The 15,525-nt window shown below is 37.8% G+C and overlaps 1 protein-coding gene and 1 pseudogene across 1 annotated transcript; both read left to right on the top strand.

The window, feature by feature from the left end:
* The first annotated feature begins 2,062 nt into the window (after positions 1-2,062).
* On the top strand, positions 2,063-11,710 carry LOC122036021 (annotated as a pseudogene).
* Positions 11,711-11,856: 146 nt separating this feature from the next.
* On the top strand, positions 11,857-13,724 carry LOC122036009. The gene is made up of 2 exons (XM_042595176.1): positions 11,857-12,036; positions 13,245-13,724. Exon 2 carries the CDS (start codon positions 13,250-13,252, stop codon positions 13,415-13,417), a length of 168 nt encoding a protein of 55 aa, XP_042451110.1. The 5' UTR covers positions 11,857-12,036; positions 13,245-13,249; the 3' UTR covers positions 13,418-13,724.
* The last annotated feature ends 1,801 nt before the right edge of the window (positions 13,725-15,525 follow it).

The following is a 15,525-nucleotide window of genomic DNA, read 5'->3' as shown; positions in this document are numbered from 1 at the left end:
TAATCCATTAACCCGTAATTTTTTAACCCATTAAGCATGAGTGCAGAATCGTACTCATCAAATTCGAAGTTTTAAAACCATTATAATACATGTATTGAATAACATATTAGAAAATAATAAATATATAATAAAATTATACAAAAGCTCGCGAGTATTCGAACAAAATATTATAGATTCGAATTTGGTTCGAAATCTTATCGAACATGTTCAAATTCGGCTCGAATTCGATAAATTCGAATACGAATCGAATATCTTTCGAGCCGGTTCGAAAAGCTCGCGAGCCGGCTCGATTCGCTTGCAGCCCTAAATTTATACGTAACTGACATCAATTATCTACTGAATTTAGACATCTTGGAATTAAAATTAAACAATTGCTTACACAATATACTAAATTGTTCTATATCAGAAAAAGATTAATTAAGTATGGCATCATAAAATTTGCCTTATCATAAATTTAAAATAAGAAATAATAGACATAATTGAATTCATCATATTGTTTATTTTACTATCAATTTAACATAATAAACAAAATTATGCTATTATATTTTTCTATAATTTTTTAAACTATAATAAAAGATATTAAATATTTTAGTGCAATTTTGTGGTTCGAGACTGAATATACAAATTTCGCTTGGGTGAAAAGTGCAATGAGAGAGAATTACTTATCTATGCAAGAATGAAAATATAATTTTGATTTCAGCCAAAACTTTCGTTGTTTTTTGTTTGGTACGTGCCATGAGAGAAAAAAAAAAGAACAATTTTATAAATAACTCTTTTTAGCGCTTGATAACGAATTTGTTCAGACTTTATTTCAATGTGAGAAACTTCTATTACTATTATTTTCTTCCGTGCAAGAAAAAAACAGAAGGAATTTAATGAAGAACTCCTTCAGTCATGGATGGATAATGAATTTACAGATTTATTTTGTGCGAGAAGCTTCTATTTTTTATTTGTTCCGTGCAAGGAGGGAGGGGGAACCTCGGTCACATGGCTAGATAATAAATTTGTAGAGACTTTATTTCTTGTGAGAAGTTTCTATTTTTGTCTGTTCCGTTGGGTAATAAGGTGAAATTCGTCCCACGACTGTCTGACATTATTAAGAGAGGAGTAAATTAGCAAATCTAAATTAGTCATCACATTCAAAGTTAATTCCTGGGGCTTTATCAAAATTTAACCCTTCATCAATTCTATAAGTATCTCATAACCAACTCAATTATATCATGAGAGTTATTTTTTATTTGTTTCATGAAAAAACAATGGAAATTTTTTTATGAAAATTGTAGTCTAAAGCGTGTCCTTCACAATTCATCTCCTATTATATGAAGAAAGGTATATTATAGAATGACCCAACCGTGAATATGTATACAGTGAGAGTGAATCTTTTCTCCTAAAAGTATAGGTAGGTTAAATATTATTTTTTTAATTTTATTATAATATATATATATATATATATATATATATATATATATATAGGGTTTAGGGTTTATATCACTTTCTAACTAATTACGCACCCAGAGATAAGGATGTTATAAAGATTTTCCTCGTGACCATATATATATATATATATATATATAGGGTTTAGGGTTTATATCACTTTCTAACTAATTACGCACCCAGAGATAAGGATGTTATAAAGATTTTCCTCGGTCACGTGGCTCGATAAAAAATTTGTACAGACTTTAGTTTTGTGCGAGAAACTTCTATTTTTTATTTGTTCCGTGCAAGAAAAGAAGAGGAGGAATTTCTCGATCGCCTCTGGCTCGAAAATATTTTTTTTCCCATGAAGAAAAAAAAACAACGGGAGGAGGGGATTTTATGAAGCTGGTGATGAGGATCGATAATGAACTTTAGGGATTTTTCTTCGTACGATTTTCTATTGAGAAGGGATTTTGTGGAACACGCACTCATCTCCGCGTGCCTATACAGCGTTCAGGGAAATACGAGCGGAGGCAGCGACTTGTTTGCTCCGCGTGGAGAGAAAGCCTGGACTTTGTACGAGGCAGGGGTGAGCGAGCGCGGGCCTATAAATACCTTCGCCCAACGGCCGTTGGCGCACCACACTAGACTCACTCATCGTCCTCTCGATCGCCATGGGCGGGGCATCGACCAGGCTCTTGAACTCCTTCCCTACCCGTCCCATTGCCTCTCTCCTCCTCTGCATCTGGCTCTGGTCCGACAAGCTGATGAGTAGAGTGCCGGAGAAGGGGGGAGCAGAAGAGGTCCTGGCGCTCGGCGACTCCGATCCAGGAAAACCTCCGCCGTTCCGGATCGGCGACGTCCGAGCCGCCATTCCTGGCCACTGCTGGGTGAAGGACTCGTGGCGGTCGATGAGCTACGTCCTCCGAGACGCCGCCGTCATCGCCGCTCTTGCGATCTGCGCCGTCTACCTGGATAGCTGGGCCTTTTGGCCTCTCTATTGGTTCGCCCAGGGCATCATGTTCTGGGCTCTCTTCGTTCTCGGCCACGACTGGTAAGTGCCCTTGCCATTTCCCTATTCTACATTTCGACTTAGTCACTTAGACCTAATTAATCGACGCGGATTGCGGCGGCAGTGGCCATGGAAGCTTCTCCGACATCACGTGGCTCAACAACATGATGGGGCATTTGCTCCACTCCAGCATTCTAGTGCCATACCATGGATGGTGACTGTTCTGGTTCCGACAAATGGACCTCTGTTTCTATGAATCTGATGTGTAAAATCTTAAATTGTTTTTATTTTATAAACCAGGAGGATTGGCCACAAGATCCATCACCAGAACCATGGGAATGTGGACTTAAGGATGAAGCTTGGCACCCGGTCAGTAGTTGTCTCTCTCGCTTTGAACATTGTAAAATTTGTGTTTTCATGGCACTATATTCTATTGTTTTTATTCTTCCCGTAAAAGTTCCATATATATTTTGATTCTATTTCTGTTCCCAATCTAGTGCTTCATAGTCCATAATATCACATTTCTCTTAGCCTCAGTGAAGTAAATAAAAGGATTAGCTGCAGTGATCGGGGGAAATCCTTTAAAAGAAAAATGAAAGAGAGATTATTTTTCTTTAACTTTGAGATTGTTGCTGCCTACGATTAGGAAGACTGTCAAACTATTATCCTGTTTCTTGGTTTGCTAGGCAAACATAGATGTTGTGGCTTAATGTACGTTTTTTTTCGTTCTTTCCATGTGATGTCCTTATCTTTTGAGTGCTTCGTTTACACCATAACATGGTGGAAAAGAAGCAGAAATAAAACTCATGGAGGATAATGATAGAATAAATTGGGTTGAGAAATATCAACACAAAACTTATGCATTCTATTCAAATTCTTAAGAAATTATAAATTGGATAGACAGAAAATTACGGAAGCGTACCAGAATCCATAGTATGCAGTCGATTTGGGCAAAATCTTCAATTTGTAGATCTTCCTTAGTATCCAGAGAGTTTTGTCGATGAGGAAACAAAATAAAAGCGTCATCTGCAAACTAGGACCATAACCCTTATTTATAGAAGCCTAAGTTGCTCATTTCTAATTTGGCCCCTCAACAAATTAGAAATTGCATATGGTATCCACATTAATTTATTCATAACAATTAAACCCTTAAGTCATATTCCTTAATCGTAAATTAGATCACATTAAACTATGACTTCTTCAATTGATGACATTAGACATTTATAATTACAATTATGGTCCCAAAATTCTAACAATCTCCCACTGGACCATATGTGTAAACTTATAAATGTTAACCTTAATGAGCTCATAACTTTTGTCATCATAGCTGTAAGGTTTCCTTAATAATCTCGTCCATTAATTATATAAACATAGGATCAATGTAGTTTTTGTTGTATCTTTCACAACTAAACCATCAATGGTCACGTACATCATATATAATCAAATGACATAGATCAATTATGAATATGTGGCATGAAAATTACATGCAAGGTGATCTATTCATGTCAATTTTCAACTGGTCCTCCTTATAACCAAAGTGAGATCAAAACTTTAACTTATGTTATACAAAGTGTAATGAAGTAAACATTGAACTTTATATCTTATCAGATAATCTCCAAATACATATGTTTCTTTAACATAACGAAACATATACAAAAAAAACATATATATAGTACAAACTCCCACTAGATCTAGATTTCACCAAATTGAATAACACCCATATGAGTAGTATGCTCATAGAAGACATTGGGTGGTAAACTCTTTGTAAAAGGATATGCTATCATGGAGTTTGTGCCTATGTGTTCTATCGAAATCTGTCCACTTTGTACTCTTTCTTTCACAACAAGGAACTTGATATCGATGTGCTTCGATTTTGTCGAGCTCCTATTGTTGTTAGAATATAATACAGCTGATCGATTGTCACAAAATAACTTCAGTGGTCTTTCAACCTTTCCCAAAATACGCAGCCCAGTGACAAAATTTTTCAGCCATATTCCATGATTAGATGCCTCATAACATGCTATAAACTCTGCTGCCATGGTGGAAGAAGCTGTCAATGCCTGTTTGGCACTTCTCCAAGAGATAGCTCCGCCGGCCAACAGAAAAACATAACCTGAAGTGGATCTCATGCTATCTTGGCATCCCGCAAATTCAGAGTCAGAATATCCCATGATCTCAAGAGTATCTGACCTCTTATATGTGAGCATGTAATCACTAGTTCTCTTTAAATATCTCATTACTCTCTTTGCTGCTTTCTAATGATCCATTCCTGGGTTGCTTAAATATCTGCCCAACACTCCAACAATGTACGCAATATCCGGACGCGTACAAACTTGAGCATACATAAGACTTCCTACAGCTGAAGCATAAGGAATCTTTTGCATTTCTTAAGTCTCGAGGCTTCCTTTAGGGTATTGTTTAAGACTAAACTTGTCTCCTTTAGCGACTGGGCTATTACCTGGTTTGCAATCTTGCATGCCAAATCTTTGAAGCACCTTATCGATATAGTTCTTTTGCGATAATCCAAGAATACCTCGAGAACGATCTCGGTGTATTTGGATTCCTAATACAAAAGATGCGTTACCAAGATCTTTCATTTCAAAATATCTAGATAGAAATCTCTTGGTATCGTTCAACATACCTATATCGTTTGTGGCAAGCAAAATGTCATCAACATATAAAACCAGGAAGATATGCTTACTCCCACTGAACTTATGATACACACAATCATCTACCATATTTACCTCAAAACCAAATGAGATTATTATTTGATGAAATTTGTGGTACCATTGACGAGATGCTTGTTTTAACTCATAGATGGACTTCTTAAGTTTGCAAACCATACTCTTTGGATCTCCTAATACAAAGTATTCTGGTTGCACCATATAGATTGTTTCCTCAATGTCTCCATTGAGAAAAGCTATCTTGATATCCATCTGATGAAGTTCCATATCAAAGTGTGCGACAAGTGCCATGATTGTCCTTAAAGAATCCTTCGTTGAAACTGGAGAAAAGGTCTCTTTAAAGTCAATCCCATATTTCTGAGTATAGCCTTTAGCTACAAGACGTGCTTTATACCTTTCCACATTACCATTTGAATCCCGTTTGGTTTTAAAAATCCACTTACAACCAATGAGCTTCACACATTCTGGTAATAGGACAAGTTCCCAAACATTATTATCTTGCATTGACTTATACTCTTCATTCATTGCCTCAATCCACTTTTGAGAATTTGAATCTTGCATGGCTTGACGAAAGTTGATTGGATCATCCTCCGCCATACCATCATTTTCCTCATGTTCTTGAAGTAGTACTATGTAATCATCCGAAATAGCACTCCTCCTTTCTCTAGTGGACCTTCGTAAAGACACTTGTTCTACATGCACTGGTTCTTGAGGTTGTTGAGTTTGTTCTTCTGGGAGTTGATTAACAATGTCTTGTTGTTCTGGTATTGCATTCTGATCACTGACAGGAATAAAATCCTGATCATTATTAGAAGCAATCATAGGAATATAAATCATTTCCTCTTGAAGAGTAGTGGGAATACATTCCTCCTCAAAAACAAGATCTGTTACTTTATTCTTTCCCCCAAACTCAATATCCTCAAAGAACGTTGTAGTTCCCGTCTCAAAGATGGTCTTTACTTTGGGATCATAAAACTTATAGCCCCGTGATCGCTCAGAATATCCAATAAAGTAGCTACTTACTGTTCTGGAGTCCAGTTTCTTTTCATGTGGCCTATACGGTCTAGCCTCAGCTGGACATCCCCAAATATGAAAATGTTTGAGACTTGGCTTTCGCCTTGTCCAAAGCTCAAAAGGTGTTTTAGTAGCTGCTTTAGTGGGTACTCGATTTAGAATGTAAGCGGTTGTCTTTAATGCTTCTCCCCAGAGTGGCATTGGTAAGGTTGAATGACTAATCATACTCCTTACCATTTCCTTAAGAGTTCTATTACGTCGTTCAGCTACACCATTCATGCTTGGTGAGCCTGGCATGGTGTACTGTGGGACGATTCCACACTCCTCTAGGTATTGAGCAAAATGTCCTGGACGTTGTTTACCTGAACCGTCATATCTATCGTAGTATTCACCACCACGATCAGATCTGACTTTCTTAATTCTTTTGTTTAGTTGGTTCTCAACTTCAACCTTAAATGATTTGAAAACGTCCAATGTTTGAGCCTTCTCATAAATAAGAAATAGGTATGCATATCGAGAATAATCATCAATGAATGATACAAAATATTGTTGTCCATTCCAAGAAGGTGTTGGAAATAGTCCACAAACATCTGTATGTATCAATTCCAATACTTCTATAGCTCTATATGCACCCTCTTTCTTTCTTTTGGTCTGTTTGCCCTTAATGCATTCAATACAAACATTTAAGTATGAAAAATCAATGGAATGTAAAATTCCATCTGATACAAGTCGTTCAACTCTATTTCTAGAGATGTGTCCTAAACGTTTGTGCCATAAGGCACCTGAATTTTCATTATTAAATTTACGCTTAGTACCACGTGATTCCACATTCAGGGTTTCAATATAAGAAGCATTTATATCAAGCATATATATAGATTGTCATAAATCATAAGTGAACCAGTTCCAACAACAGTATAATTAATAGATAAACTGAACTGACCATTTTCAAATGAACAACAGTAACCTAATTTGTCCAAATGAGAAACATAAACCAAATTCCGTCTAAATGATGGTACAACAAAAGTATCTATTAAGTCTAAATAGTAACCAGTGCTTAACAACAATCTAAAATGCCCTATTGCTTCTACCTCAACTGACTTGCCATCACCCACATAAATGTATCTTTCAGCATCAGTTGGCTTTCGGTAGCTCAGGCAACCCTGCATTGAAACACTGATGTTAGTAGTAGCACCAGAGTCTAACCACCAAGTGTTTCTAGGTAGTGAAGCTAAATTTACTTCAGAACAGACCAAAGTAAAAAATATACCCTTTTTCGCACGCCATGCATGGTACTTAGGACATTCTTTCTTGACATGATTAGGCTTGTTACAGAAGAAACAACCTTTGTTGTCAGTATCCTGCTTTCGTTTCTTCACATAAGGATCTTTAGTAGCCTCATTCATTCTTTTGTTGCCCTTATCTTTAGGGGTGCTTGCCAAATATGCACTTTCAGCCTTGATTTGCTTCAACCTCTCTTCCTCTTGAACACAGTATGAAATGAGCTCATTAAGAGTTCATTTCTCCCTTTGGCAGTTATAATTGATTTGGAACTGACTGAACTGGTTCGGGAGAGATATAAGCACTAAATGCACAAGCATGCCATCTGACAATTCAAGATTAAGTGCCTTCAACTTTGATGTAAGGTGGGACATTTCCATGATATATTCCCGAATATTTCCCTTGCCTTTATACTTCATGGAAATCAAGTTCTTCAGAATTGTGCTTGTTTCCGCCTTATCGCTTTTGGCAAAGCGTTTTTCAATCTCATCGAGATATTCCGTAGCTTTGGTGACACTATTAGACACCGCGCCCCTAAAAGCCTCAGGTATGCCGCGCTTGATGATCATAAGACTCATGCGGTTAGAGCGATCCCACTTCTCATATTTAGCTCTCTGTTCAGAGGAACTAGTATCTGTAGGAGCAGTGGGTTGCTCTGTCCTAAGCGCAAGATCCAGATCCATGCAGCCAAGAACAATTAGAATGTTCTCCTACCAATCCTTAAAATTTGTACCATTAAGGATCGGTACTGAACTTAAGTTAGCAGAAATAGTAGCAACATTTGCTGAAAAGAGAACACAAGAATTATAACATAAATAACATGCTCATTTTGAATTAATCAAAAATAAATGGTAAATCCCATCTAAAGATACCTAGTGCAACAACAATATCAAGTCTTTGGACAGTAATATTATTTGCAAGTGGTACTCTTTCTGTAATAATCAAACACTAACAATAATGCATGACAAATAATAAACCTATCTTTGAATCGATTTATTATATGCATGAAACATAACAGATAAAACCTTATAATTGTTACGTGTTTATTATCACAAGTAAATGTATAATTTGTAAGTACAAATCTTCCTTTGGGCCGATTAATACTCACATAAATACATACATTTACACTTTATTTAATATCTCAATAATATTTTAATTAAAATTAAATTCAAATAATAGAGGTCACTTTGACGACATATAATTTAAATTTAATTGAAATTAAAATAATAGATATTAACCGAACCCATATAATCTATTTAAGAAATTTAAATCAATATTATAAAATAATTTAATTAAATTATTTTATCCAAATAATTAAAATTTAATGGATTATTTTAAAGGGGATAAAATAATGAAGGTCACTTATACCCATATAATCATCACGTTTTTTTTTTAATGTCATATAAAATATGAAATGACACCTGACAACTAAACGTGGCCATCCTTTTCCCATCGTGGCCACTGTTCTCCTAAACGTGGCATCATTTTCTGAAATTTAATCACGTAAATGTTGAAAAACTGCAACTGTTTATCTTCCCAAAATCGACGTTTCGTCGCGTGAACCACAACCACATGAACCGTCGCATGCAACTGATTAATCATGCCTCCACGCCGCATGAACCACCACAACCGTGGTTGTCGACCACGACAATCAACCGACGACATACCAGGACCGTTGCCGACCTTTTCAATGTCGGAACGCCGGTCATCTTTTGCCTGCGTGGTTGCCGACTTCTGTTTGTGCAGAAACAGTGAGAGGTGGCCACAGTCAACTCAACAGCCACAGACGTATCTCCGGTCAACTGTAAAACTTTATCCTGCCCGCAAAACAACCTCCAACATGAGGTTGTCGCTGGTAGCCTACTGTTGGTCACCGATGCTCACTCGCGATGAGTAGAAAACTCAAGAAGCGGAGTTCAGCGTGTTGCCAACCATCCTGGATGTCGTCGCCGGTCCAGGAACATGATCACAAACAACCTCCCACGATACTTTCCCAGAATCTAGTGGAAGTTGCGATGCAGAAATAAAATTGCAAGATGATATATCCAGAACCAAAATCGAGATTACACAAAGATAAAACTTTGTAATCAAAAAATTATTTCCCTAAGAATTTGGAATAGATTGCTCTGATACCAATTGATAGAATAAATTGGGTTGAGAAATATCAACACAAAACTTATACATTCTATTCAAATTTTTAAGAAATTATAAATTGGATAGACAGAAAATTACGAAAGCGTACCAGAATCCATAGTATGCAGTCGATTTGGACAAGATCTTCAATTTGCAGATCTTCCTTAGTATCCAGAGAGTTTTGTCGATGAGGAAATAAAACAAAAGCGTCATCTGCAAACTGGGACCATAACCCTTATTTATAGAAGCCTAAGTTGCTCATTTCTAATTTGGCCCCTCAACAAATTAGAAATTACATATGGTATTCACATTAATTTATTCATAACAATAACAATTAAACCCTTAAGTCATATTCCTTAATCGTAAATTAGATCACATTAAACAATGACTTCTTTAATTGATGACATTAGACATTTATAATTATAATTATGGTCCCAAAATTCTAACCGATAATACTATAGCCACCGCACAATCGCCTGCTCTACCCCAGTCATGTAAGACACGAATTGCTTATGGTTCAAAATGTTCAGTTTCCATTGTGCTACTAAAATCTTGCCCACTCATCAGTCATAGCACAATAGTATATGGTATTTCCCAGGACAACTTAACGGTGAGTGGTACAATCAATTTAACTATTATTTTCCTGTTTCCTGGATCAAAAAACCGAAGGGGAGAAATTAGCGATGGTAGAACAAATAATAATTTTGAAAAAATGGAGTAATTATTAATCTCAGAAAAAGATGTGAGCTCAAGTTCTTAGCCTTCTAATCTGTTCTCAAGAAACAACATTTCAGAAGTCTTTCTTTGCTGCAGTTACCTGAGAAGATCTACAAGGAACTGAATTCAACGAGCAGAAAGTTGCGGTTCACTGTACCATTCCCCTTGTTTGCTTTCCCCGTATACCTGGTGATGAGTCTGTTAAATTTATTGAATTGTCTCTTTCCAGAGTCTTAACTTGACTTTTCCTCTTTGTTCTTATAATCCAAAAGATGTGGAGGAGCCCAGGAAAGGAAGGCTCCCATTTCCTACCGAGTAGTAGCTTGTTTGATCCTAAAGATGAACAAGACGTAGTGGTATCAACCATGTGCTGGTCTGCCGTGGTTGCCTTGCTTGTGGGTCTATCCTGGTTATATGGCCCCCTTCAGATGCTCAAATTGTATGGCTTACCCTATATGGTGGGTGCATTCACGGACTTTAAAAAATTATCAACAGAAATTGCTTAGAAATCTGATTTAAGATCGCATAAGTTTATTAACCTGCGATTCTTTTGATCAGGTTTTTGTTATGTGCCTAGATTTGGTCACTTATTTGCAGCATCACGGCCATAGCCAGAAGCTCCCCTGGTACCGAGGCAAGGTAATTCGTACACCATTTCTTTGCTCAGTGGGATTGCAGTAGGTTGATTGCTATAGAACATATTTCTGAAACATCTGATGTGATAATATTAACTAGATCCAAGAAGATAAAAGCTCTTGTTGATTCCTAAGGCCTAATTTTACATGTTCCATCTCAAGCTCACCTCAGTACCTTCTTCCATCTTTTAGGAATGGAGCCACCTGCGAGGAGGATTAACAACCATTGACAGGGACTACGGTTGGATCAATATTATCCACCATGACGCTGGAACTCATGTCATGCACCATCTCTTTCCCCAGATCCCACATTACCATCTTATCGAAGCAGTAAGTTCTTTCTCCTCTCTCTGATGTACGCTTATTTTGCAATCAAATGCAAGAATTATTAATTAGTTCGTCAAAATTTATAAAAATGTGATAATTATTCCCATGAACTAAACACACAAATAACTTTGCTGCGGACCATGTTGCATGCTTCAGACGAAGGCAGCAAAGCCTGTGCTTGGGAAGTACTACCGAGAACCTGACAAGTCGGGGCCTCTTCCGCTGCACCTCGTGGGCATTCTACTGAGAAGCTTCAGAGTGGATCACTTTGTTAGCGATGAGGGAGACGTTGTCTACTACCAAACTGACCCTCATTTGTTTGGTGATATTAAACACAAATCCATGTAAAGGAAGAACATTCGGATCTCAATTATATATATATAGTTTGAAATAATAAATAAAAATTCACTTCAAATGGCCTTCAGAATTCAGATATGTCACAGCCACAGGCCATGTAAATCCCGTTGTGCTAAACCACATGCTTGTAGATACTTCAAATTTTATAAAAGTTGGGAATGCTTTTTTTAACAATTACATCTGGTTTTGTGAAGCGGATCCGGATCGTGGACACAATGTCTGGCATAGATCCGACCCGTTTGGATGGTTAAGAACTACGGGTGTAGTCACGCTTTCTCATTTTCCCCGACTTTTGCGAACAAATCGGCAACGGCGACGACGAAGACACGAAGACGAAGACGACAGTTGCTACCACCGTTTTCTCTCTGTTTCACTTTTCTTTTTTGCATTCGCTACTCCGCTGCCCTGCACAGTCGATTGCCCAGACGAAAACTTAGTCGATCGATTTCTCGGTTCAAAGCAGGTTTCGATTCGATCAATACTCTCTGATTTACAATTCGATGATTATTTCCATAGAAAAAAAATATTTTTATTTTTGATTGGGAAGATTCCGGCAAAAGGGGTGGGAAGGGAGCTGGGTATGGTTGTTAAGGTACCAAAAGTACCAGTTAGGGTTCTTTGTTCTTCGGAGAGCCATGTACTCGTAAGGACAAGGAAATGAAGTGAAAGCATTTATCTAATTGCGACCTTTATGCAATCATTAAACTTGCAAGCTATAGGTTTTCCCTGACGGGGAAAAGAAGTCAGCAATTGGCTGATTGTCAAGTGTTCGATGTTCTTGCTAACTGTTGGTTCTTTTAGGCTCTGGGTTTTGGGAATATTGTTAAAAGTACGAAGGTGGAACTTTTTGGTTGAAATAAAATGCAACCTAACAAATTTTTAGGATTTAGTGGCTATCTCGGCTCTTGCAGATTGTTAAGACAAATCCAGATCATCTAGTCCTTTTTGTTGAGGCAACTAGCAGAGGGCTTGTATGTAGGGAGTTGCTTGGCCTTTCTTTTCTGAAATTAAATGTATGCCTGCTGTCAAGACTCAAGATCCTGTTCTCTGGTGCCTGATCCTGAATTTTATTAAGAAAAAAAATTTTCAAGTCACTCAAATATGAATCATTTACCAATAAATCAACGCCTAGTTCAACTACCAGAGTACTGTTTTTTCATAACCTTTTCTGATGGTTTGATCAATAACTAGAAATTGATGTAAAATATCAATAATATTTGATACTTTTTAAAAATGTTTTTGGCATGAATCCATAATGAACTAAAATTAAAATAAGTTTGTCTCAATGTGTCCATCGCCAACTCATATTATGGGAGATGTTTTGCAGAAGCTAAGTAGGGAAAGATTGTTTTTGTTTCAAAAATCATCACCTCAACACACCACCAACTTGCCCAAATGACAGAAAAAGTTTGTGGCTGATGATGTATTCTAAAATATCCACTGTCTTGGAGTACAATCAGAATTTTATCTCAGGATGGATGTTTATCTCAAATCTGTCATATTTATTATGTATCATTTGTCTCGCGTCGCTATGCATGTGTTGTAGTCCATAATGTAAGTGTGTGTTCTGATCTAGATCATTAGGCATAACTGTCTCACTTTGATCTTAACAGACTTGCCACTTAAAAACTCCTTAATATTTTATTTCTTTTTTTGGATTATGCATTACAGGTAATATGGGGATAATCAGAAGCAGTTTCTTCTTTCTAGTAGGGACTGGTTGCGGAGTGTACGTTGCCCAGAATTACAATGTCCCAAACATAAAGAAACTCATAAATACATATATGTTTGTGGCAAAGCACATTGAAGAATCCTACAGGAAGCCTAAGAAAGATGACGATTAGCCGGCATAAAAGTAATCTTTTCCTTGGCGTTGATTTCCCAAATTATCCATGGACCCCTTAGCTGAAGAATGGTTGAAGATCACTACATTTAGCTGATCATGATTTGACAAGATAATATACTTGCACCTTTATCTTTCTGATGGATAACAGCATTTGTGCTATAGTGTGCTTCATTCAACCTATTGTTGCAGAATTTGCTTGACATATATTAATAATTCAGCACTGCAACATACTTTGCACGGATGAAGAATTTGAGCTTCACGCTGTAAAATTAACATTTCTCGTGAATTTCATATGAATCTTGCTATGCATTGATCGCAATTTGAAATTTAGCAGTGGTTTAGCTCCTCATTTATGGGTGAATGCTATCCATTGCAAACTTTTCCCCATTTTCAAGTGTAATTGTGATGCTTTGTCAGAATACGTCAATGCTTTTTAATGACATCTAGATCATTGCATTCGTCAAAGTAAACATTGCATTCTAGATAGTTGCCACAGCTCGTCAGCACATTGTCATTTGTCAACTGCTACCCAAGTGCCCATGGAGGTGTGTGAGGAGTTTCACATTCAAATATGGTAATACCTCGAGTTTGAAAAAATTTTATTTAATTTTTCATGTTTACTTCTCAAATTTCCGGCCCCTAAAACCAAAAACTACAGCCTCGAACTTGTTTGGTCTTCAAAGGAGGCAATCTATTAATCAGCGATGGTCAATTCCAACTCATAGAAATCCAGCGCCTCTCCGGTGGCCCCCGCCGCCTAGGAAACCCTCCTTCACTGTGCTCGAAGAGGAGCAGGGTGGTGGATATGGAGGAGAGGGGAAGCTTTGCTAATTCGAGGCAGGAGCTCGAAGAATTTGCGTCGGACTGTTTCCATTATTTTGGAGGACATCTTTTTGTCATCCATCTCTACTTTGATCATCATGTAATGTTAGCACACAGAACCTTCACTTCTGAGCATGTTGTGGAGATTTTGTTTGTGTCGTTTTATATCAATAGTATTCCATCTTATTTCAGTGTGTGTTGCTGTTGATCCCGTTTGAAAACGGTGGCGACGGGAACTGCGTGTTGTTGGTACAGCGGGACCGACAAGAGCGGGATAAATTGTCTGCACAATAAAAATACCCTCTTCGTTTCTTACAACTCAAAAAATATAATAATAATAAAGAAATAAACTAACAGAAATAAAGATGAGACAGAGAATTTAACTTGGTTACAACGCAGGGGTTGTTAATCTAAGGCGATGAAAAAGCTCAGAAAGATCTTCTTCTCTGAAGGCGGAGAAGCCTTTTACACACTAAAAGTTCTTACAAGTTGCTAGGAAGTTGTTACAGAGTTGATTGATTAATTTCCTAGCTCCAGGAGCCTTTATATAGCTTCTGAAAATCTTATCCCGAGTGTTGAAGGCGTCTCCAAAAGGGTTGAGGGCGCCTCCAAGCAGTTTGACCGGATAAAACTTTATCCGGTTGCAAACGGTCATAAAGACTGGGTCTGAGGCACCTCCAATGCCCTTGAAGGCGCCTCGGACTGGTCCGAGGCGCCTTCAAGGTGATGGAGGCGTCTTCAATGTTGAGGGCGTCCTCAATGATATTGAGGGTGCCTTCAAGCTGCATGGTATAAATAGCTTCCAGTTTCTCTTTTTCCTCTTCTTCCGAAGCTCCGATCGCTTGGGTAATTTCGGCTAATCGATATAGGGCTTATCCGAACCCAATTTCCGGCCTTCTCCTCGAGTAGGCTTTCAACCTGGCTTCTCATCCCTCGAACGCCACGCACGTTCTTCTCGTCCACCGGTGTACTCTTTCGCAACTCTTTCGTCCTTCGGACGCACTGAGCCCGTCGGCTCCCTTCCCGTGCCATCCTTCTCGCTAGCTGCGTCTTCCGCTCGACTTCCTACGCTCCTAAGTTCCTGCACACTTAGACACAGGGATCAAACAATAAGCAGGACCTAACCTAACTTGGTTGATCACATCAAAACACCCACAGGGTCCAACAATCTCCCCCATTTTGATGTGCATCAACCCAAGTCTAAGTTAGGGAAACAAAATAGAGAAACAATAATTTATAGAAATTACTAAACTAACAGTTCAAGTATAAGGATTGCAATAGAAT

Source organism: Zingiber officinale, unplaced genomic scaffold, assembly GCF_018446385.1.
Source record: "Zingiber officinale cultivar Zhangliang unplaced genomic scaffold, Zo_v1.1 ctg130, whole genome shotgun sequence".
Lineage (NCBI taxonomy): Eukaryota > Viridiplantae > Streptophyta > Magnoliopsida > Zingiberales > Zingiberaceae > Zingiber > Zingiber officinale.
This window is presented reverse-complemented; position numbering and strand designations above follow the sequence as displayed.

What these genes read in the sequence shown, in the direction of transcription:
- LOC122036009 (XM_042595176.1), top strand. Translation starts at nt 13,250, where the DNA reads ATGGGGATAATCAGAAGCAGTTTCTTCTTTCTAGTAGGGACTGGTTGC.